This window comes from Kalmanozyma brasiliensis (genome assembly GCF_000497045.1).
Source record: "Kalmanozyma brasiliensis GHG001 unplaced genomic scaffold PSEUBRA_SCAF3, whole genome shotgun sequence".
Classification (NCBI taxonomy): domain Eukaryota; kingdom Fungi; phylum Basidiomycota; class Ustilaginomycetes; order Ustilaginales; genus Kalmanozyma; species Kalmanozyma brasiliensis.
In genome coordinates, this window is record NW_015961970.1 from 534,403 (window position 1) to 557,426 (window position 23,024).

Genomic DNA, 23,024 nt, shown 5'->3' on the forward strand with positions numbered 1-23,024 from the left:
TTCCCTCCTCGATTGGTGGGCTCGAGACGAGACATCCGGAACGAGCCTTCTACGCTCAGTCGTCACTCAACGCATCGATCCATCATGAGCGCGACGACGGGCTACGACGCCGCCTTCGCTTCGGCGGGCACATCACTTGCCCCGGCGCCTCTCGACGATGGCGATGCCATCATCTCCGGCAAAGCTGCACGCGCAAGCATACCTGGCCTCGAGAATGCATCTCACCCATCAGCACTCACGCCGCTGCGAGCTCACTACCTCAAAAAGACGCTCATCCGTTTGCAGATGGAAAGGGAAGTCGCTCAGCTCAGCACCAAGGACGCCCTCTCCACCTTTGGCCCCCCCTTCCGCGCCTCACCAGAAGCTCGAAGAACCGATCTGCCGCTACTCCGCTTCATGTTTCAGCATTTCGTCCTCACTTTTCCCTTCCTGCGATCAGCGCCCTCCAACTTCTTCGCAGACAAGGTGCAGGTCTTCTTTGACAAGTTTCTCGAACGCAACATCAGCGGTACCGACGATCGAGACGAATCTACGAAGCGACGCAGACTCACCAACAAGCTCGAAAAGTACTTTGTGCTCCTCATGGGCTCGGCCATCAAGGTCAAAGGCATCGGCGAAGATGTCGTTCGCATATCCGAGAGAGACCGCACAAAGATGGATGCCGTCGAATCGCGTCGCAAGGCTGCTTTGGGCAGAGCCGCGGGTTCTCGCAGAGATAGCGAAGACGACGCAGCTGGCTCGTCTGGCTTCGACATCAATGTCGTCTCAGTCCGCAACGTGGTGACGAAGGGAAGGATCCGCAGCCGTGCTCACGAAGAGTTTATCATCCGCACACGGAGAGGCTATGGCCAGCCCGACATCTACGTCTCGCGCCGATACGGCGACTTTGCCAAACTTGCAGAGACGCTCCGGGTGGAATACCCGGACGAGGGAATCCGACCGCCACCAGCCAAGGACCGCAGCAACACAGACGTAGCCGATCCATATCGCAAAACACCCGCAGATGCAGCAGCGACGCACTCAAACGATGGCCACGCAGATCCACGGGGCTCAACAGAGTCTACCGGTTCGCAGTCGCGCATCGCCATGCCAACCGGTCCGCTCGCCAGAGAAAAGAATCGTCTCACACTGCGAGCCTATCTGCGCTCGCTTCTTGCCAGTCCATCCGTAGCCGAAAGCGCGGTCCTCATGGACTTCCTCACAGCCGAACCCACCCGGCTCACCCCTGCCGAGGAGGAAGACGCAGCCATCCGAGAAGGCCTCGACCACGTTCGTGAAGAAGAGCACAAGCGTTTCTCAGACGAAGCCGCTAGACGTGCGCAAGAGCTGCAGGCGCACCTCAAAGAATTCAAGCAGGACTTGGTACAGCACGACGGCCTCACCCGCATCTTTGCTACCATCAAATCCACACCGCGCATTGAGGATCTTCCCGAAAAGTACAAAGCGCTGGTCAAGTGGTCGCGCATCAGCCTTGCCTCCACCATCTTCCACATCTTTATGGGCAGCGACAACTCGTCCGAGACCTTTTCGCAGATGAAACGCATGCACGGCATGATGCCCTACTTCATGCTCCGCGGCATCCTCCGCATATCCAATCCCATGCTCATGGTGCGAGGCGTGCTCGACATCTTCCTCGCCCGACCTTTCGGCTCGCAGAGTCTTTTGCAACGCATGTTCTCGAGCAGTCTGCAGGACGAGGTGCGCGAACTGGACGAAGTGTGTACTGCCATCACGACCAAGGTGGACGATGCAACCATCTGCGAAAAGGTTCGCCAGTTCGTCTATGCGCCCGCCGAGGTTCAGGCCATGTATCGCAAGGATGCAGAGGAGGAGCGTCTCGATCTGCTTACCTGCATCCTACGCTCGCCCGAAGCACCCGCTCTTGACAGGTCCCAGATCCACCGTGTCGTCAGGGCAAGTCAAGCCTACGAGGTGTACAAGGAGTACCGAAGAGGCCTCAAGAACCCTGACCTGGAAGACGAAGGTCCTCAGGACGACGATGCCTGGCTGTACGAAGATCTGCACGTGCTCGTCAAGATGCTCACTCGCAAACGCGACAAGGAGCAGATGATCTCGCTCATCTTTGAGGGCGTCACCGCCGAGCTGCTTAAGGACATGGTCACCATCTTCTACTCTCCGCTCGCCCAAGTGTACAAGCTAGCCAACATCGCCGACAGCCTGTCGGATCTGCAAGCGTTCATCACCGACCTCATCAAGACGGTCGAGGCCAACGAACAGCTCAGCTACACCGACCCGACACGGACCGTTCAGGTGTTTGTTGACCTGGTCGAGAGGCACGAGGGGCGCTTCTACAACTTCGTTCACCAGGTGCATTCGAAGGGCTCTGGCTTGTTCGACGGGCTCATGCACTGGATCGAGCTTTTCATCAATTTTGTTCGTGGCAATGAGCGGTCCGCGGAGGCAGTTTCGCAATCCCTTGGCAGAAACTCTGCTGCTGACCAGGAGGTGGGCAAGCTGGGAGGCATCGGAGAGGTCGATCTGGAGATCTGTCTGCCTGCGGGAGGCGATGAGCGCAAGAAGGCGCTCGACGAGATCGACTCGCTGGTACTGTACGCCTATCGACTCAAGTTCCTGCGCGAGCTCAAATTGCGTCGCAAGCTCGCAGATCGCGAAGTCGCCGGTGTCGCAGGCAAGCTGATCGGCGCCGAGAAGAATCGAAGAACCGACGGTCTGACCGAGGAGGACGACTCGGCCTTCGTCGGCGCCATGGTCGACAATTTGGGGGTAGGCGACATCTTTACCGGAGAAGTGGCGGACGCCGAAGCGGAAGAGGACGAACTGGAGACGTCGGACGAGGACGATTCGGACGATGAGACGCATGCGCTCAGTGCGGCCAAGGATCGCAGGTTCTCGTCGAGCGACAGCGAAGTGTCCGCAGAGGAGGAAGAAGGAGAAGCGGCGCCGCGATGGAGACCGACACCATCTCGTCAGACCACTCTCACGCCTGGCAACATGGCGCACGCCAACAAGGACCTCCCCTCGCTGCCCCACAACGGCGTCGACGGAGAGAAGAGCAAGAAGCGTCGCAAGATTCCCGCTCCCAAGGCGCCCGAGCTCAAGGTGCTGCCGGAAATGCTGCCGCTCTTTGTCGAGATGGTCCGACCTCTGCTCCGCCCAGCAAGGACTGCGAGCGGGACGACTCACCGTTCGGCCAGCTACGATCCGTTCGTCGCCCAGGTTGGCGGACAACCACCCGCCCTGCGAATGCCGCCCACGGCAGCTGGCGGAGGAAGCGGTGCCGATCGACTGGCAGCAGGAATGCAAGGCATGGACCTGGCGTCGACGCAATCTCCGACGTCGTATGTGTCTTCGCCGTTTTCAACGCCGAGAGCGGACGGCAATCAGGGCAGCCGAGGTCAGCGTTCGGACCGGCTGCCTGGCGAGTATCAGTGGTGATCAAGAGGAATCGCAGTCATTGCTGTTGCTCGCAATTCTCTCGCATGCCTTTCCATCGTGTCTCAACGTGTGTCCCTGACTGTGTTCCTGGCCCAAGTCTTGTAGCATTCCAGCGTCGGCTGAGCTCAGAGCAACCCAGGATGCCGAGCACGGCCGGCGCGACACCATCAAGCTGTTGAATCTTGAACACCAACATCTTTTCGAAATCCGATCGGGGAAGATTGCGTGCTCGCAAGAGACAACTTTTTCTCCGTCTTCTGGCCGCTCTCTCTCGGCTCGGAGCTGCTTGGACTTTTTGAGATCTTCTCAAATTGACTTGACGCCCTGCAGTCATTTGGAGTCGAGCTCGTCACTCTCGACCATCATCCATCCTTCACCCCTGCATCAGACTACGCTCACAGCTGCACGGTCAAAGATGCACGCGATGCTTACCAACAGCATTCGGGCCACAGCGAGGGCGTCTCGCTCTCCCTTGAGTGGCGCTTCTCAGGCAACTCGATCGCTGGCCACAGTCTCGGACTCGCCCGTCCAGCATGGTGCCTCTGGATCCAACAGCCACAAGGTCGTCGTCATTGGAGGTGGCTCAGCTGGTATGGCTGTCAGTCACCAACTCGCTCGATCCGGTGGATTCGCTCAGGACGACATCGCCATCGTTGACCCCTCGGAATGGCACCACTACCAGCCCGGCTGGACGCTCGTCGGAGGCGGTCTCAAGGACAAGCGCGACCTCCGTCGACCCCTCGCGTCGCTCCTTGACCCTCAACTCAAGCACTACGCCTCCGCCGTCGACTCCTTCGCGCCAGAGCAGAACCAGATCACACTGGCCAACGGTGACAAGATTGCCTACGAACAGCTCGTCGTAGTTCCCGGTCTCAGCATCAACTACAAAGCCATCAAAGGTCTGCCAGAAGCGCTTGCCGACTCGTCTTCTCTCGTCTCGACCATCTACGGCTACGACACATGCGACAAGGTCTTCGACACCATCTCAAAGCTCAAGTCCGGAAAAGCCATCTTCACGCAGCCTGCGGGCGTGATCAAGTGTGCCGGTGCTCCTCAGAAGGCCATGTGGCTGGCGCTGGATCACTGGAAGAAGGCGGGTCTCTACAACCCTGCTGATCCCGCCAACTCGCCCATCTCGATCGACTTTGCCACGGGTCTTCCCGTCATGTTTGGCGTGCCCAAGTACAGCGAGCGTCTCAACGAGCTTCGTCAGCAGCGCGGCGTCGAGGGGCTCTTCCAGCACGACCTCGTCGCCATCGAGGGTAATGAGGCGGTGTTCGCTCGACCCGACGGCGCCGAGCAGGTGCGAAAGCAGTTCGATCTGCTCCACGTCACTCCGAAGATGGGGCCCTTGGCTGTAATCAAGGAGAGCCCGCTGGCCGATGGAGCTGGTTTCGTCGATGTGGACCAGGAGACGACGCGTCACAAGCGATTCGACAACGTGTGGAGTATCGGCGATGCATCGTCTCTGCCCACGTCCAAGACGGCTGCAGCCATCACGGCGGAAACGCCGGTGCTGGTGCGCAACCTCACACAGAGCATGCAGGGTAAGGAGCTGGACGCGGCGTACGACGGATACACCTCGTGCCCGCTGCTCACCGAGTACGGCAAGGTGATGCTGGCCGAGTTCAAGTACGGCGGTCAGCCTAAGGAGACGTTTGGCAGCCTGTTTGGCATCGATCAGGGTGTGCCCAGGACAGCGTTCTACCACTTGAAGAAGGACTTCTTCCCTTGGGTCTACTACAACTCGTACGTCAAGGGCACGTGGGGTGGGCCTAAAGGCTTCTCCTTCGCAGCCGCACCGCTGAGTCCTGAGGCTGTTGCTGGCAAGCGCACCTTCTCCTCGTCATCCCGAGCTCAGCTTCCTGGCTCTCGACGTGGGTTTGCAACATCGAGCGTCGGTCTGCGCAACACGCCCGCTCGCCGACCGCGCGACCCGCTCGATGCCTCCCCCGACGCCACACGCCACACGCTCCCCTCGGGCGAGACCTTCATCGTCCGCCCGCCTCCCTCCGCCACTCCCTCCAGCTCGACCATCTACCAACCCCAACCTCTCCTCAACGCTGTTCCCTCCACGCCCTCCTCCAGCCTCCCAGCCGCTCTGCGACCCAACACGCGCTCTCCCGCCACCCAGAGCACCATCACCCCCGAGCAGATCGCCACCATCCAGCAGCTGCGCGCCAAAGACCCCATCACATACACCAAATCGCGTCTCGCCAAGGAGTTCAACTGCAGCCCGCTGTTCGTCTCCATCGTCGCTCCCCTGCCCAAGGCGGTGAAGCAGGCCAAGAAGCAGCAGGACGAGCTGAAGAAGCAGAGCTGGGGGTTGAACAAGCGCGTTGCCCGAGCCGAGCGCGAGGAGCGTCGCTTGCTGTGGTGATGAGTAGCTGGATCATGTATTGTATTTGTTATTAGTCATGCACATACGCTGTTGCGAATTCCTTGCAGTCATCAAGTGAGGCATTGTGAAGTAGCAGGAGCAGGGAAGTTAAGCCTGGGCTCCCACATAATTTTGAGGAGCAACAAAGACGTATATGTATGCACTGGGCCGCCATCTTGGCACGTGCAGAGACACGGCGGCCGCTTGGCGTAGTGGTATCGCGCTTGCTTTGGGAATGATTCTCCGGAAAAGTTTGCGATATGCAAGAGGTCACGAGTTCGATCCTCGTAGCGGCCCTTTTTTGGGCGCGAAAATGCTTTTTTTTGGTGCCTACGGATGCGCAGCAACGAGAGGAACACGCTCCGACAATTTGGATCAAGATTGATCAGGAAATGGCCGAGAAAATGGTGATTGAAGATTTTGCAAAGATGGTGTCAGTGGTTGGGGAAAACGCCTCGTGGTGCTTACGGGAGAGGTCCAAGCTCATAAGTTACATGTCGGAACAATGAGCTGTCGATTGGACTGACCGCCTTCATGTATAGCACAATGACGGAGGGCCTGTGCGCTGGTACACGCAGACCAACGAGAAGCTACTCAAAGAGTCTATCACGCGGCACCAGGCTGCCACAGAACCCCATTGGCTGGCCTTCTCAATCGAATCAAAGCGAGCAAGACCTGTTGTGGCTGATTTGCTCGACTTCGGCGCTGCACAAACAGTCTGGTAAAGATGCAACTTGATCTGATAACGGTGCATGCTTGTGGTCGGAGTGAGTCGGACGAGGTGCACCTGCAGCTGAGCACGCAAGAGAGGCGGACGGTGGGACCCTGAATTTAGCTTGGACGCGGCGGCGAAAGCCAGATAGGACAGAGACTGATAAGACGCCGCGCCTCCACACAAACACCCCCAAAGCGCACATCTGACACAGCCAACTCAGCCGGCTCAGAGTCACTATCACACGCAGGCAACTCCTAGTCACACGAACAGGGTCAGCGAGCTTGTCATCTACTTACCATCGTCACTCGCACCTCATCCCGTGAGCACCATCCGCATCAAGTCTTGATCCTCAGTGCTGTCAATCACCGCAGCGACCACACATAAATCAAACGCGCAGCCGCACAAGCAAGCTACCCTGTCGCTCAGCTCACCACTCTCTACAAGGCGTCCGCTCAAGATGCTTTCCAGAACAGCACGGCTACGAGTGCTCAACCGGCCCAGTGCGGCATCTGTCACTATCATTCGAAGCTATGCGGTCCCCGTCAATCCCTCCAGCTCGGTCGATGCGCTCCTCGGCACCTCGGTACCCCCACCTCCAAGAGAAGGCCAAGAGTACGGTTCACCAGCTGGCACCTATAGCACACCTCCTCGATTCGGCGCCAAGAACCCGAACGACATCTCTGACCTTCTCCGCGGGCACCGACCACGCGACCCTACCAGCGGACGATCCAACAATGGCAGCGGCAGCACCAGCTCTCGCAACGCCAGCCTAGCCGACCTCCAACGCATCAAAGGAACAGCCATCGGCGCCGAGCGTCGCGGCATTCCCATCCCCTCGCGGGACGAGATGCTGGAAGAGATGTTCAAGCGGCCCATGCGCGAGCTCGAGGATCGACGAGGTGTGGTGGATCGAGAGCACCCGCATCCGATTGATGCGCTGTATGGGCGAAACGAGCTGGATGAACGGGTGCTGGCCGCAGCTCGTGCGCTCCATGCTGCTTCGAATCACCCACGGCATGCGGATGTCAAGAATACGTATAAGACAGCAACTCTCTCGCACCTTTTGGAAAGATTCGAGTCGAGATCGGGCTACCAGCTGTCGATCGAGCTCCCCTACGAGCCCACACCCGCAGACCACCGCAAAGTGCCGCTCACTTCAGCACACAGTTCGGAGGCCGAGCTGCAAGAGGCCAACGACGATGGCGTGCTGCTTCTCGCTTACGTCTCCAACCTGACTGGTGCCCGAGGCACAGAACGCATCAGTGTCTCCTCTGGCTTCGCTGTTGAAGGCGGGGACAAGATCTCAGTCGAGGATGGGGATGGCAAGGGACCACTGGTTGTCACTTGCGCACACACACTACGTGCTTCTCTGCCATCAAAGGGCACAACGGACGGCAAAACTTCGTCTGAAGGTAGCAACTCGAGCGGCGAAAGGGACAGCATCGCACTCGCCATCACCCGCACAGGCGCGATCTACCCCGTGCGAAACCTCATTAGCAGCCTTCCCACTTCGGACGTCATCCTCCTGCAACTCGGTACCATGCCTCTTTCCCTCAACGGTACTACTGAGACAACTGCGCCACTCCGTACGCTCCCCGTATCGCCCTACCCGGCGCACGTCAACTCGGAGCTCTCCGTGTCCTCCTTCTGGGGCTGGGAGGACGATTCCGGAGCCATCCTTCCCGCGTACACCGTCAACCCTGATGGACAGTCCCTCGACGTGTCACCCACCGTGTCGCCGGCAGGCCGCTCAAAAGACGCAGTCAAGCTGGAACGGGACGACGCCGGCCGTAGCCGCTGGGGGCGCGCCCGCCTGGTGGAGTACAAAGATCCCTGTGGCGCATCCGCCATGGTGGGCACATACGACGAACTAGCTCAGCTCGACTACAAGCTTCTCGTCTCGTCACCCGCCAACCCGCCCGCTCTACAGGGCGACTACGCACTGCGCCTCTCAAGCACCGTCACCGAAGCAACGCGCCTGGGATCGGGCGGTGAAGCCACAGAGAGAGGGAGGGAGGTGGTGCAGAGTCGAACGCGGAAGCCGTTGCCCAATTTCCCACCACCCGGTTCGAGCGGCGGACCGGTGGTGGATGTTGAGAGTGGGAGCGTGGTCGGGGTGGTTCGGGGACACAAGATGAGCGCGTTGGAGGGGAGGAGGGGCGATGCGGTGCCGGCAGAGAAGGTGTTTGAGTTTTTTGCGCTGCCTGGGCTGGGAAGGAAGAATTGATGGCCGCGATGACGATTCTCGCACAGTCGTGGTGATCATGGGCACGCAGGTCAGGGTACAATACACGCAGTTTAGCATTTTGATGTGAAGAATGGGCGTCTGTCACGAGCGTGTTGTCCGACAGTGTGACAAGCAGAGAAGACAGCGCGCCCGAAGCAACGGGGTTGACACTCAGAGTTTGCAGAAAGCGGTGATGCTCGAAACGCCTGCAACACAGATCAAAAACGCAAAAGCTGATCAGCGCTTGTCTCTCTTCCTCACACCCATCTGTTCGGATCGCTACTTACCACCGAGCCAAAGTCCACCATTCTTCTCATCCCACAGTGCAGTAGTCGCACCGCTCATCCCACTCCCATCGTCCTCGAACAGCTTCTCGACGTTCCACTTTTTGCCGAAGAATGAGTCCTTGCCGACATTCTTGCTGATCTTCAGCACGGTCGAGGGCGAGTGCTTGTGATACGGATCCTTGAACTTGGCGAGGAGCTTGGGGACGTTGGGGAAGCAGGCGGCGTAGATGTTGTCTTCGTCGTCGACGGTGAGGTTGTCGGCGGGATAGCCGGTGTGGATGACGTCGATGAGGGTGAGGGTGTTGTCGGCCTGGAGCTCGAAGACGCGGATGTTGGGGTCGGCCGATGCGGGGACGTAGAATCGGTTCGGGTACTTGGACGACTGTTTGAAGTCAACGTGAGAGATAGAGGTCAGTGTGGGTCCAGTAATGGGAGGAAGCGGTAGCAGATACGTACTCGAACAACGCCGTTGGGGTAGGGGTACGGGCCGGGAGCAGCGATCTTGCAGCCGCTCTTGTCGCAGAAACCCAAATCACTCCTGGGCAGGATGAAGTCCAACACCCTCTTCGCACCCGTCTTGACACTGTGGTCATTGGTGAAGACAAAGCTGTCCGGTCCGGCGGCAGCAGGGCGGTTGGGGGTGCGAATCGCTTCTCCGACATACGTCCTGATGTGACGCATCCTCGACTCGCCCAACGTCGTTTCGAACAGCTCGAAGGTCGAATTGGCCCCAACCTTGGTCGCGTCCATCACAGTCTTGGTGACCGGATCGATGGGAGGTCGGTGGTTGTTGAGGAAGATGCGCAGTGTGGGCTTGAGCTCGGCCGACTTGGCAGGCACCTCGTAGACCGAGATGCCGTGCAGGTTAAGCGTGTCGGTGAACGAGACGGGCTTGACCTTGGTGATCCTGCTGGCGTAGGGTCCGGTCTTCTTGGTGTCGAGGATGGCGATGTAGTCGTTGTTGGGTCGACCAGAGACGTCGAGGTTGTCGATGGCAGGGGTCCAGGCGAGACGACCGGGAATGTCGGAGCAGGCAAGGTAGAGGAGACCCGAGTCGCGATGCATCCACATGTCCTCACAGGCCTCGAGCTCCGGGATGGGGGTGCACGAGTGCGAGGTGTAGTTGAGCGGACGACCGAGACCAAAGACATCGTGGGCTTTGCTTCCGGGACCGGAGAGGAATTGGTAGGCCAGGGCGGCGAGCGCGATGGGCACGGCGAGGGTAGTGATGATTCTCGGCATCTTGGTCGCGATCGAAGAGGATGCTTGTGAGAAGGTGGAAGGGAGTTGAAAGGAAGGGTCAAGAGGTCGACAGGGTCTTCGTCACAAAGCTTCTGAAGCGGGGGGAGCCGCACAGACCACTGTTGGAAGGCTTGCATTGTAGTCGGCGGTAACTGCGCAAAACGGCGGCAGATGCGCTCAGACGCGTCTGCAGTCTCAGTCATGTTCGAGTCGGGCTTGCAAGCTTTGCCTGCAAAGCATTGTGCGCTCAGACGGACCTCAGCCATCCTTCGTTTGTGACATGCAAAGGCATGCACGACTGCTTGTCGCTTTCCCCGCAAACGCATTTTCTCCAACATGGTAAGACGAGTCTTTAATCTGATGGACGAATTTTGGCCAACTGTGAGATTGACATTTGAAGATCGAGATGGATAAGGGACGGCATGCGCCATGACGCTGATGTGCCTGCGATCATCTTGGACAGCTCCCACAGCGTCTGGATTCTTGCTCTCTCTCCGCCTCTGGTCAACGCTTTCAGGGTCCTGACAAACCCTCTTGGGCAGCTCGCTTGCCGTGTGTCTGTGTTGCTCTCGATTTGGCTTTTCCCACGCCCGCCCGTTGTGCCGGTTGGATGGAGGCGTGAGAGAGACCCAAAGTCAGCCTCAGCATCTGTGCCTTTATTGCTAGGAAAGCGGCCATCCTGTCTGATTACGCCGTGGCGCTTCCCTTGATTTCCATTCCTGCTTGCTCGCTGAATCACTCGGCGACTTCGGCCAAAAGTCATCAATCTTCTTTCTTCTCACACCATCCACCGTCGCTACCTTTTGTTCCCTTCGACAACCATCACATCGCACCTTGATCAAACAGGCTTACCTTGAGAGTCCAGCGTGGTCTCGACAACAGCCTCACAAGATGTCCTCCGCGGAAGACCCCAAGTCCGCGCCTGTCATGGACCCAGACCAGGCAGCCGCTGTGGGTGCAGCTCCCTCCGCTGCTGCCGCCATGCAGCCGGCTGATCCCACCGAGCCCGTCGCAGAGGATCCTGCCAAGCTCAAGTCGAGCGAAGACAAGACCGAGGAAGTCGGTCAATTCGCAGACAAGGATAACACCAACAAGGCTGCCGCTGCTCTCGATCCTGAAGCCCATCTGCACAAAGCTCCCAAAGCGGAAGTCGCTCCCGAACGAATCACGGAACTGCGCGGCACACAAAAGACGGTGCCTGCCCCCAACAACGGAGACAACGAACGTGCCGTCGAGCCTGGCGTGGACGATCTCGGATGGAGCGAGGATCCCAACGTGCCCATCCCTGTCATGCATGGCATGAAGAACGAGTCGCTCTGGCTGCTTGTCCGTCGCTTCAACAAGCAGACCTATCGCGTCAAGGCGCTCGAAAACAAGTCCAACCGCGACTTTGACATGTATATCAGCAAGGACGAGGAGTTCCAGCCCGACAAGCTCAAGGCCACCTTCGAGCGTATCTACGTCAATGTCGTCGTTGGCGTCGTTTCCTTCATCCAGCACATTGCACGTCTTCGCTCGTGGTCCGAGCCCAAACGCACTGCTCTGTTCATGATCGTCTACATTGCTGCTTGGGTCCTCGACTTGCTAGTGCCCACTTCGCTTGTCTTGTTCCTCGTTCTCATCCTGTCGCCGCGTGCTAGGACCCTCCTCTTCCCCGCAGCTCCCTTGGCTGCTATCGATGCTAAGACAGGTCAGGCCAAGGTGCCAATGGCCGGCCATCTCGGTAGCAAGCACAGTTTGACGGGCGCTGCCGAGACCTACGAGGGCGAAGCGGTGGAACAGGAAGCCTCCAACTTTGTCGGTGCGCTCGGCTCCGTCGCTCTGAGTACGGCTGCAGGAAAGACAACCAACGCGGGTGCCTCTGCCGACAACGACGACGAAGACGACGACGACAGCAGCAGCGACGAGACTTCCCTCAAGAAGAGCAATTCGACCACCAAGAAGCCCAAGAAGGATCCCGAGGACAGGATCCCTGACCCTACTAGCGTTGCTGCCCTCTCCTCAGCTGCCCAAAGCAAGGCTGCTGGCGAGAAGACGGGTCATCCGGACAAAGGTGACCACACCAAACAGCCTATGGAGGCCGCCATCTTCTCCAGCCTGGCCCCCTTCATGCACATCCTCAACAACGTCTGCGACGACTACGAGAGGTTTGGCAATGCCTTGTCTCCCACCCCGCCCTTTTCACGTTGGAAGCCGCGCGCTCGTCTTGCCGGCGCCGTCCTCCCCGTCTTCCTGGCATCGCTCTACGTCAACGAGACTATGATCTACAAAGGAACCACGTTTGGAATGGGATTTGCGCTCTTCGGTCAGCCGCTGATCGACCGAGTCAAGTTCCCCGCCGTGATCGAGTGGCTCGACCGCAACATTCCCGACTGGAAGAAGTACGTCGAGCTGCGCTACTACTTGCTGCGCGGCGTGCCCACCAATGCCCAGCTCACGGTCACACTGCTTCGAATTGGAGAAGCCAACAAATCGCCACTGCCGCCTCCGCCGCCTTCTGTCGTTGCTCCGCCGCCCTCTGCGCTTCACGGTTCGGATATGGCTGATCACCCCGATCTGCCCCCCGAGTACGCTGAGCAGCTCGCAGACGCCCAAGCTGACGACGTCGCGAGCCGACCCGAAGGCGAAGACGCCTCGGCCACGGATCCCAAGACGGGCAAGAAGGGCAGCAAGGTGCTGGGCCTCCTCAAAGGCGTCACCAAAGCCGGTGTCGAGACTGCTCTCGGCGTCAATCGCGTCAAAGCCACCACGATTCAGTCCGTGCACGCCAAGGCCAAGCTGGGCGTCGTCCAGTCGGAAGCCGCAGCGAAAAAGTATGCCGCCGATGGTCCCGTCAAGTTCCAAGCACGCTATCGCGGCAAGCGAGGCTACGTCTACATTGTCACGACTGCTGCCACGCCCTCCATCGCCTTTGAACGCAAGGGCAGCTCGAACCCGGCCTCGGCGGCTGCGGCGGCGGTCAAAGGAAGTTCGCCCACGTCGGCCGTCGAGCAAGCGCAGAGGCTGGTCAAGCAAAAAGGAGCGACGTTTGCCATTGCCATCGACGAGATCAAGGAAATCCACAAGGTCGGCGGGCTCGGATGGAAGGGAAAGCTCGTCGTCGGATGGGCGTTGGGCGGCGAGGTGGCAGACGGCATTGAGATTGTGGACAAGCAGGACCAGGTGCACAAGCTCACCGCCATGGGCAGGCGCGACGAGGTGTTCAACAGGCTCATTGCATTGGGCAACCAGAAGTGGGAGGCATTCTAACCTCGCCGATGTCGATCGAGTGTCTCTTGCATTGCAACTCGACTCTTCATTCGACACTGCCGGACTGTGACATTGAAAGCGCCCGCAGCCTCACAAGCCATTGCTTCCCCCCGCACCCCAATCCCACAACCACTCGTCCAGCTCAAACCTTACCCTCTTAGCCAACACACTGACCACCCCATACCCTACATTCGTCCTAAAGTTGATACTCGTCCCCAACTTATCCTGCGCACTCGTCCTGACCAGCATCCTCCTGCTGACCAACCCGTTGATCTGCGAATAAACGCTCAACGTCTTCCCCCTGTACTCCCACAAACCCGACCTCTCCACCGGGCCGTCCTCAGCCATTCCTGCGTAGACCAACGACATCTCGGGCGCAGCCTCCGTCACCAGCGCCTGGAAGATCGCTAACAACCGGTCGATCGGGAACGGTTTCGGACCCAACAGCTGCTGTCGATTGAGGTTTTCCGTCTGACCATCGGTCGTTACGCGCAGAGCCGATTTTGATGGGCGACCTTTTCGCCCCCCTGCCCGTCCACGACCCGGCCCGAGCTTGCGTCCGCCTTTGAGAGATTTGCCCTTGGCAGAACCGGACGAGAGACTGAGCAACGAGTCGTCCCGCAAGAAATAGCGCACGTCGAGCCGGGACGGGTTATACGAGGCAAGAAAGCTGGCAATGACGAGGAAGGTCGGGATGAGCGCGAGCGAGGGGAGGAGCGCAATACTTGCCTGGCTGGACGCATCGCGCAGTCGGGCAAGCGTCTGAGTTTCGCGTGCAAGCCACTCCTCCTCATCAAACCGTCTCGCTTCATCGACCATCTCCACATCTTCCTCCGTCGCATCTCCGGTGGTGCTGGAAAGTCTTGCTGCGCTCGCCTGAATACTGCTGATCCTCGCTTGCTGCGTCCACTCCCTCGGTCCCACCTCCCTGGTCTGCAACCTCACCAGTACATCCCGAAACAACCCCCCCGCAGCCAACAGCAATGGTTGAATCTCTCCCACGCTGCATTCCCTCGTCTGCACCGGCACAACAAAGCTATGCCACACAGCAGCACACATGGTCCTGACCTCCTCGACATCACGCACGTTGGCCCGAACGCTATCGTAAAACACACCGCAGAACTGGTCGTGCAGTGCGCGCAGGGCTTCCTGGGTCACCTCGGCGCCCGAGCCTGTGGTGCGAAGTTTGGACGTGGTGGATCGGGTGCACAGCGCGGGTGATGTGCCGGCATGCATCTGTGCCGACCCCACCGTCGAGCTGTACGACGCCCAGAGGTGAGGGAAGTCCAGCGCGAGGATGTCCAATATATCCCCCCTGGTCAGGCGCGGGAATCGAATCGTGATCGGCTGGTGGGAGATGGTCACCCCCGAAGGCGTGCGATACTGCGCCCAGGAAAGCGTCGAGACGAAGACCGTGCAGATTCGACCGGGAGTCGAAGCGAGGTGGGACAGCCGAGGGAGGGACGTCCATATGTGTTCCGGCCACAGGTCTCGGATTCGTTCTGCATCTTTGATGACGAGGACGATGCGACTGGGTGTGGAGGCGAGGAGCGTAGAGAGGCGCCAGAGGAAGTAGTCGAGTGAGGGCTCGGCGCGCCGGTGCTTTGCAGTGGAGCTGCTGGCTGTGGTGGGCTGAGGTACCTGCGCTTCGAGCGAGGAGAGTATGTTGCGAAAGAGCGTGGTCGGGTTGATCGATGTCAAGGGGGAGACGCTACAGTAGAGCAAAGGTGAATCCTCGGAGGCGTGCGATAGGGAGGTGAGGATGTCCGTGACGAGTCGAGCGGTTGTGTTGGGGCTGCAGGCGTCGTGGAGGAGGACCGATGGTGGAAGGGGTTGAGAGGACTGGCCGAGCAGGCTGGTAAGGGCGACAATTTGGTCGTTTCTGCCTGCGTGAGATGATGAAGCAGCCATCGTGGCGATGTCGAGACGATGCTGCGTAGGGTGTGATGGTGAGAAGGAAGCGCGATCAATGCACGGCCTTTGGGTGACAGGTGTGGAGGCGAGACTGCCGTCTGCTGTTCGCTAAATTTTCCTTCGAAAGTGACACATGCTCGTGTGCTTGGCTTGGACCCCTTTTCACTCGACCTGAACAGTGCTCAGCGTTCGACCCACTTGCTACCTTCATCACGTCCAACGAGCCACGGAAAGCAAGGCAACGCTTAGAACGGATGACGAGAATGTCTTCAGACGCTTCGATCCAAGATTAATTCGAACGACCATGCTCGAACGAGTTCAACCAAGAGCCTGTCGGGCTCTGCTGACAGCTGCTCAGACGAGCACCGCAGTGCGGACCGCTCGTCAAGCAAGGATCACCTCGAGCAGCGCCCCGACATCACGAGACTGCCATTTCGCCACATGTCGGGCTCATCGAGTCTTGGTACGATCGACACCGTCTCCAGTCCATCTCCAGCGACGACATTTCCGCTTCGGTGCAGAAGACGCCGACCAACCAGGTCCGAGCCGCAGCCAGTCTCGCAAAGCAACACCATTAGACGAGATCACAAGACTCCGCGAGCTCATCAACCGCGCCAACGCTACCAACTCGAAGCTCTCCAAGGAACGCACCCTCGCCGAATACGATGACCTCACACCCCTCCTTGCCTTCCTCTACGACCCATACACCCGCTTCCATGTCACCTCGACAAGCTTGCATACGTACCTAAGGCAAAGGCGGCAGGACGATCACTGGCAGAACAAACAGGCTCCTCTCGTGAGCGTTCCTTCAAATCAATCCAAGAACAAAACTCGGGCCGCGGCTCTGCGTGCTAAGCAGGAGGAGGATGTACGAGAGCAAACGCCAGCTTCCCTGCTCGAGCTCTTCCAGCTATTAGCCTCTCGGCAGATCACCGGTCATGAAGCCATGGCTGTCGTACGCAACTTTCTTGACCAACACGGCATCATCGAGCAGCACGATTACGCCCTGAAGCCGGCCGATGATGCAGATGCAAAATCGTCCGATCTCTTCCGTCGGGGTCTGCTGCGCCCCACCTCACTCGAGATCTTCTACAGATGCCTGGATCGCAATCTCAAGGCTGGCTTTGGGGAGCGGATATTGCGTCAAGCATTCGCTGGTATCCCGTTGCCGCAACGGCAGTCGTGGCGCAAGGAAGATCCTCGACAGAAGAACCGTACCGTCGATCCCCTCACGTTGATTCGACAGACTTTTGATGTGGCGCTCGGCAAGCCAGTCACGAGGGACGAGCTACCTTCTTTGTTTGAGGACAAGGAAGCACCGGCATGGTACGCGAGCAGGAAGCTGGACGGCGTTCGGTGTCTCTTTGTGGTCCGTCTCCAGCGAGAGGACGCTGCGTCAGCAGGCTGGAAGGTCAGCTCGATCTTGGCCCTCTCGCGGAACGCTCGGCCCTTTACCGCGTTGTCTGTCTTGGAGAAGGAGCTCGCTCAGAAGCTGCCTGCGTTCCCAGGTCTGACAGACTTGCTCGCCTCCGCACACGAGAATAGCGATGATAACTCCTCGACAGCAACGCTCATCCTCGATGGTGAAGTGTGCATTCTCCGACCGGCAGAGCAGGCCTCCGAGTCGGCGGTCAAGCAGCTCGACGCAGCCTTATCGGCTACCAGTCAGGACGCAACGGAGCACACCATGGTGGAAGACTTTGCCGCCGTCGTAGGCCTCATCAAGCGCCACAACTACACAATCCGCGAGCCAGCCTTCTTTCCGTTCGACCTGCTTACCATGGAAGAGTTCAGCCAGTGGCGGGAGAACACCACTGAAAGCAGCAAAGCACGAACATTCGCACAGCGTCTGCAGCCTCTCGAAGCGCTCGTGTCGCACTTCGAAGCGGACGCGCGCGAGCAAGGCAAGCCGAGCATCGTCCGTCGACTCTCGCAGAACCGCGTCACGTCGACGGACCAAGTGGAGCAGATGCTGGCCACAGCCAGTCAGCGCGGGTGGGAAGGCATCGTCCTCCGGCAAGACACGCCGTACGAGGGTAAGCGCAGCAAGGCGATTCGCAAGTTCAAGGAGTGGAAGGACGCCGAGTACACAGTCCTAGCTATCACCGTAGCGACCATGCGTCTGCCCATCGATGGACGCTTCGAGGAGCGAGAGGCGATGGCGAGCATTCAGATCGAGCACAGGGGGACGAAGGTGTCGGTCGGATCAGGGTTCACGCCCGAGCAGAGGGTGCAGTTTGCCAAGGAACCGGATGGGATCGTGGGCAAGGTGGTGACGGTCGAGTACTTTGATGAGTCAAAGACGATGGGTTCGGCGAGCAACGGTGGGGTGAGACAGGAAGTGTACAGCCTGCGCTTCCCGCGTATCAAACACATCTGGGGCAAGGAGCGCGACGTCTGAGGTGCTTCTGCTTCACTCTACATTGATGGAATCTCATCAGCAGATCAATCTCATCTTCTTCTTTGAGCACTCACAGACAGACGCAGCAGCAAGTGATTGAGCAATGAGGGAGGCAATCTGGATTGAAATGACGAGATGGTCATCTACGCAACCACATTGACTGGGACCGGTATACAAGACGGGCGCATTTAGATCTTGGCCATGGCGGCGACGTCGGTGGACTGGACGTAGTCCTCGCACTCGTCGGCGATGCGTTCCTGGAGCTCATCGAGCGAGACTTTGGCGTCCTCGACGACGAGGGAGCACTGGAGCTTGCTGACACCGTAACCGATGGCGACGAGCTTGGAGGAGCCCCAGACGAGGCCGTCCATCTCGATGGCGCGGACGGCGGCCTCGAGCTCCTTCATGTCGGTCTCGTCGTCCCAGGGCTTGATGTCGAGGGTGACGAGCGACTTGGCGGCGGGACCGGGACCCTTGGCAGCCTTCTTCTTGTTGTACTCGGCAACGCGCTCGGCCTTGATGCGCTCGGCCTCCTCGTCCACCTCGTCGTCCGAACCGAACAGGTCGACGTCATCGTCGTCCTCCTCGGCGGCGGCAGCGGGGGCAGAGGCGAAGGTCGACGAGAGCAGCGAGGCAGCCTTGGCCTTGTCACCGGTGAGGTCCTTGTGCTCAGCCTCGTACGAGGTGATGTGCTCGTACCAGCGGGCAACGTGCGAGTGCTTCGAGGCGTCGGGCGAGGTCTTGAGCGCCTCGTAGACGGCAACGTCGGCCTGCGAGGGCGAGTGACTGCGCGTGCGAACAGAGATCGGTAACGAATGTCAGCTAGACTGATCCCACCAAGAAGACCGGTCTCTTCAGCCGCTTTCCAATGCCCTTCCTCCTCCTCCTAAAAATGCCAATGGAACATGGATACGGATCAGATAGCTTGGAAAAGTTGGGTTTCGTCAAAGCATGAAAAGGTCGCGGGGTCTTAAGCCGCTGGGCTCGGAAACACGGACCAAAGCGTAGTATTCATCATGTTGTTCCTGTGTCCTCCTCTTTCGCCTTCCTGGCCAGCAAGAGAACGTGCTGCTCTCTGGGAACACCTTCTTCTCCTTCCGGCGGTTGCATGGCATTGGAAAACAGCTGAACGAGACTCGATTGGGCGAAAAAGATGCTTACCCGTCAACGTAAGACTTGTCGGCGAGGTAGCCGTCGAGCTTGGAGAGGTTGGCAGCCTGGGAGAAGTCGGGAAGCGACATTTTGATGTATATGGGTATGTGATATGGTGGATCAGAACGATGGTGAAAGACTACGCCGTGATTGATATCAACCTCCCTTCTCGGCGCTGCAGACAGAGCGCAGGCCAACACCCGCTGCCTCGCCAGTTTCAAGAAGAAATCAAAAGAAGAAAAAAGCAGGGTTGCGCCAGGGGAAAAAAAAAATAGAATTTGCGCTCTCTTCGAGGCCGTGTTCTTCTCAAGCAGTGTGTGGCGGCGGTCTGTGCCACAAAGCGAAGCTGCAAGCACAAAAATTCCAGCTGGAGCCAGCCAATCGAAACTGAGGCGAGAGCGCGCTGCAGTGGCAGGCCATTTCGACCCGATCACACAGATTTGAGTGCGGCACGTGCGAGAGGCTTTTTCCGCTGTTTGTTGCACTATAGGATCTCACAGCCAGATACCCTGCGAAAATCCGACTTCCGGCGTCTCTGTTCGCAGACGCGGAGAAGCAGGAAAGGGTCGTCAGTCTGTCCTTTGTGGGAGCAACTGCTTCAAGAACAGTTTCCGGCACGCAGCCAAAGCGAGCGAGCGGATTCCACCTCGATTGGCATCGACGCCAACTCCTTTCAACTTGCTGCACAACCGCACCTTTCTTCCTCCATCCTCACACCGCGATACTGTCCTCGCAAGTCCCGGCTCAGTCTCGCACCGATCGCATTCCTTCTCAGGCAGACGTTCAGATAAGCGCCGTGGCATCGTCGCAACAGCCATCGTCTCTGCCACAGGTGGCTTAGCACAATCGACAATCAACCTCACCAAGGACGACTCTGCCCTCATCTGCTGCGCGTCCACGACTGGACTTCGTCATCACCATTGCTTGAGCAACTCACCTACCAACCATGAAGCAACCGATGGTTGTCTCGGCCTCGGCAGGCCCTTCGCGTGTCCAGCCATCCACCTCGCTGCTCAAAGCCGGTCTCAAGAACACCCATCCTGGCCTTGGCGGCCTTCCAGGCGGAGTCGTCGGCCCCGAAGCAGCCGGTCTCGATCCATCCGGTCCCGAGCACTTCTTCGTCACGCTTGCCGCCTACGCTGACGCACTCGATGCTCTCCCTCTCGACCTCACCCGCAGCTTCTCCGACCTCCGCGAACTCGATGCTGTCCTCGGCTCGCATCTCAACAGCCTCACTGCGCGTCTCAACCACCTCACCGCCCTGATCGAAGACCCTTCGATCGATCAAGGCCAGCGTCTGCTCGCACTCAAAGAGGTGGCCGAAGAGGCGCGCGCCTACAAAATGGGCGGCGAGGACAAGATCCGCGTCGCCCTCAACACCGCCGAGACTATTATCAGCCACACCGACTACATTGATGCGTTGGACAGCCAGTTGGACCGCTTCGCCGAGATCTCGACTCTGCTCAACCCGACTAAGCACCTCAAGCTCGACCAGTACTACGTGCCGGGTGCGCTCAAGGATCGCAAGCTCGTCACCTCGCTCGATGGACCCCTGGGTGCAGCGAGCGGGTCCGGTGCGGGCGACATCAACGGTACCGGCGGGTCGAAGAAGAAGAAGGTCGCTGCGCACGTTGCTGCTGCCAGCGCGGCGGGCAAGAGCCACAAAGCTGCCGACACCGCTTCCCTCACTGGCGCCGCGGCTGGCGCGAGCGGATCGTCGAACAGCAAGAAGCGCAAAGCCATCTCTGGCGCCGCCGTCGCCGGCTCTTCGGCAGGTGGCAGCTCGAAAGTCGCCAAGACCTCCGCAGCGGGCAAGGGGGACGAAGACGTCAAGGTGGCCGCCAACGGCTCCGGCTCGCACAAGAAGAAGACGGACAGCAGCTCGCACGCCTCCGGTGGGTCCAAGGCAAGCGCGTCGAACAGCAACACGCGTCTTCCGCGCGCGGCGCACGCGCACATCGGCTACACGGAGGACGACGAGGATGCCCGAGCGGCCGCGTCTCGCCGTGGAGCGGATGGGGAGGAGGCTGCGGCGAGTCGCAGTCGCAACAGCCGTTCGGTGCGAACCGCCGCGGCGCACCGCAGTGACGACGAGGACGAGGACATGGATGACCCTGACGTCGAAGATGACGATGAGGAAGACACCACCGCTCGCGCCAAGAATCGTGGTCGAACCGGTGGTCGCGCTGCAGCAACCTCCTCACGCGCCCGTGGTGCCGCCGCCGCTTCCCCACATATCGGCTCCGCCTCGGCCAGCCGCGCCGACAGCCCCGCTTCCAACGCCGGTGGCGCAGGCGACGACGCCGACGAAGCAAGATACTGCTTCTGCAACAACGTGTCCTACGGCGACATGATCGGATGCGACGACGACGATTGCGAGCGCGAATGGTTCCATCTGGGTTGTGTGGGGTTGACCAAGCCACCTCAGGGCACGTGGTACTGCGAGGCGTGTCTCGAGCGCCGAGCTGCCAATGGAAGAGGTGGCAAGGCGAAGAAGGGCAAGAGCTCGGGTGGGAGCAAGAGCAAGGTCCGTCGTTAGGGCGCACTACCTGTTCACCTGCTGTATTCTCACTTCTTGCAAGCCGTTTGTAACGTCTCAAGATGCAGATTTGGCCTGTGTGAAGCCCGACACTTGGGGTGCGAGTCTACAAATGAGCCCTCCCAGCCATGAAGGAGTCGAATCGCGGCGGGTCGGATCCACCTCTCATAGCCGATCGGGCGATCCCCCCTCGCCTCGCGCAAAGCCGCAGATCTGCATCCAACCTGCGGCGAATTTTCGGCAGAATACATGCTTCTGTGACGCCATCACACGCCCAGGGAGTTTTTGACATCTCGGCCAATTCCACCCCTCCTGTGCAAGCTGTGCAAGGAAAGCGTCGAACCCGAAAAAGTTTCCGAAGGATGTTTAAGCGAAGAAGAAGAAGAGATGGGGATCGTCCCTTTCCGCCTGGCTGATAGCCCATGTGGGTCAAGATTTTCTCCGAAAGAGGGCGAATTTGCCGAGGGGAAGAGGCGGCAAGCCGTCAATCCTGCGGCTGAGGAGCTGTCACATGAAGTGCGGGTCGCTGTGTGTGCTTGAATCGATATCGATAGCGATGCGCAGTGGCGACCATGGCTTGCGTTGCGGGACAAGTCGCCGAGATGAAGTGAGATGTTGGTTTGATATGCGCAGGTCGTGGTTGGTCGATGTTCAGTAGACAACGGTGCCACCCTGCATTTGATATAAGTGAAGCCCTCTCCTTCGTCCAGCCCCCCTTCCACCATCATCATCTTCTTGTGCCAGACGATCACGATGACGTCTCCAGCAGCCTCGCCACCGTCTTCGGTGCCCTCTTCGCCCCGCCGATCGCTCTTCAGCCTTCCCGGCCTGCGTCTCTCTGCCAAGTCGCACACTCCCCAATCTGCAGACGGCACGACCACTCCAGGCGGTCAAGTAACAACCATCGCGCAAACACCCATCCTCGAGTCCTCGAACCCACTCGAGAAATCCTCCATCCCACCCCAAGCCCGAGAACAACAGATCGTCGGTCTTCCTGGCACGACCCTCCCTGAAACGGCCAAGATCCTCCTCGCTCTCGACGGCACGGATGCAGGCGATAAAGCCTTCACCTACCTCCTGTCCAACAAGCTGCTGCGCACCGACGCCCACGTTTTCCTCTGCACCGTCCTCCCCGCCAACGTCATCTCCACCCCCTGGGTCGCAGGTCCCCTAACGATCGATACCGAAAAACACAATGAATTGCTCAAAAGCATTCGCGCTCAGGCAGTAGAGAAGTTGGAACCGTACAAACGCCAGTTGAAGGAGAAAGGTTGGAGTGTGACGATCCATGTGCTTCATGGAGATGCTAGGGCGAGTCTGGTCAGGGTCGCGAACTATCATGCGGTAGATCTGGTGTTGGTGGGAAAGAGGGAGAGGGGGTGGAAGAAGGGACTGGGAAGCTCGGGCACGGTGAGCAGCTATTTGGTCAGTCACTCGAATGCTCCGGTTCTCGTCATCAAGTAGGGACGGTGTCGTTCCGTAGAGCAATAGAAAACCCCAC

The 23,024-nt window shown here is 59.1% G+C and overlaps 10 protein-coding genes and 1 non-coding gene across 11 annotated transcripts; 8 read left to right on the forward strand and 3 right to left on the reverse strand.

The window, feature by feature from the left end:
• Positions 1-84: 84 nt before the first annotated feature.
• Positions 85-3,417, forward strand: PSEUBRA_004086 (protein of unknown function DUF3818, PX-associated; the record flags this gene model as incomplete). Its single annotated transcript, XM_016437638.1, has 1 exon — positions 85-3,417. The coding sequence occupies one exon, from the start codon at positions 85-87 to the stop codon at positions 3,415-3,417; it is 3,333 nt and encodes a 1,110-aa protein (XP_016291196.1).
• A 415-nt stretch (positions 3,418-3,832) lies between these two features.
• PSEUBRA_004087 (Ribosomal protein L20, mitochondrial) lies at positions 3,833-5,797 on the forward strand (the record flags this gene model as incomplete). Its single annotated transcript, XM_016437651.2, has 1 exon — positions 3,833-5,797. The coding sequence occupies one exon, from the start codon at positions 3,833-3,835 to the stop codon at positions 5,795-5,797; it is 1,965 nt and encodes a 654-aa protein (XP_016291197.2).
• A 198-nt stretch (positions 5,798-5,995) lies between these two features.
• Positions 5,996-6,094, forward strand: PSEUBRA_006509. The gene is made up of 2 exons: positions 5,996-6,031; positions 6,059-6,094. It is a non-coding gene; the product is annotated as a tRNA-Pro (tRNA).
• Positions 6,095-6,969: 875 nt separating this feature from the next.
• Positions 6,970-8,739, forward strand: PSEUBRA_004088 (Trypsin-like cysteine/serine peptidase domain protein; the record flags this gene model as incomplete). Its single annotated transcript, XM_016437640.1, has 1 exon — positions 6,970-8,739. The coding sequence occupies one exon, from the start codon at positions 6,970-6,972 to the stop codon at positions 8,737-8,739; it is 1,770 nt and encodes a 589-aa protein (XP_016291198.1).
• A 171-nt stretch (positions 8,740-8,910) lies between these two features.
• Positions 8,911-10,268, reverse strand: PSEUBRA_004089 (Six-bladed beta-propeller, TolB-like protein; the record flags this gene model as incomplete). The annotated part of the gene is made up of 3 exons (XM_016437665.1): positions 8,911-8,945; positions 9,027-9,408; positions 9,483-10,268. 3 exons carry the CDS (start codon positions 10,266-10,268, stop codon positions 8,911-8,913), a joined length of 1,203 nt encoding a protein of 400 aa, XP_016291199.1.
• An 891-nt stretch (positions 10,269-11,159) lies between these two features.
• Positions 11,160-13,517, forward strand: PSEUBRA_004090 (Protein of unknown function DUF3292; the record flags this gene model as incomplete). The annotated part of the gene is made up of 1 exon (XM_016437639.1): positions 11,160-13,517. The coding sequence occupies one exon, from the start codon at positions 11,160-11,162 to the stop codon at positions 13,515-13,517; it is 2,358 nt and encodes a 785-aa protein (XP_016291200.1).
• A 90-nt stretch (positions 13,518-13,607) lies between these two features.
• On the reverse strand, positions 13,608-15,428 carry PSEUBRA_004091 (Origin recognition complex, subunit 5; the record flags this gene model as incomplete). Its single annotated transcript, XM_016437669.2, has 1 exon — positions 13,608-15,428. The coding sequence occupies one exon, from the start codon at positions 15,426-15,428 to the stop codon at positions 13,608-13,610; it is 1,821 nt and encodes a 606-aa protein (XP_016291201.2).
• Positions 15,429-15,735: 307 nt separating this feature from the next.
• PSEUBRA_004092 (DNA ligase, ATP-dependent, central) lies at positions 15,736-17,832 on the forward strand (the record flags this gene model as incomplete). The annotated part of the gene is made up of 1 exon (XM_016437653.2): positions 15,736-17,832. The coding sequence occupies one exon, from the start codon at positions 15,736-15,738 to the stop codon at positions 17,830-17,832; it is 2,097 nt and encodes a 698-aa protein (XP_016291202.2).
• A 188-nt stretch (positions 17,833-18,020) lies between these two features.
• On the reverse strand, positions 18,021-19,073 carry PSEUBRA_004093 (Translation elongation factor EF1B, beta/delta subunit, guanine nucleotide exchange; the record flags this gene model as incomplete). Its single annotated transcript, XM_016437667.1, has 2 exons — positions 18,021-18,618; positions 18,994-19,073. The coding sequence occupies 2 exons, from the start codon at positions 19,071-19,073 to the stop codon at positions 18,021-18,023; spliced, it is 678 nt and encodes a 225-aa protein (XP_016291203.1).
• Positions 19,074-19,930: 857 nt separating this feature from the next.
• Positions 19,931-21,523, forward strand: PSEUBRA_004094 (Zinc finger, PHD-finger; the record flags this gene model as incomplete). The annotated part of the gene is made up of 1 exon (XM_016437641.1): positions 19,931-21,523. The coding sequence occupies one exon, from the start codon at positions 19,931-19,933 to the stop codon at positions 21,521-21,523; it is 1,593 nt and encodes a 530-aa protein (XP_016291204.1).
• A 753-nt stretch (positions 21,524-22,276) lies between these two features.
• On the forward strand, positions 22,277-22,987 carry PSEUBRA_004095 (UspA; the record flags this gene model as incomplete). Its single annotated transcript, XM_016437643.1, has 1 exon — positions 22,277-22,987. One exon carries the CDS (start codon positions 22,277-22,279, stop codon positions 22,985-22,987), a length of 711 nt encoding a protein of 236 aa, XP_016291205.1.
• Positions 22,988-23,024: the final 37 nt, after the last annotated feature.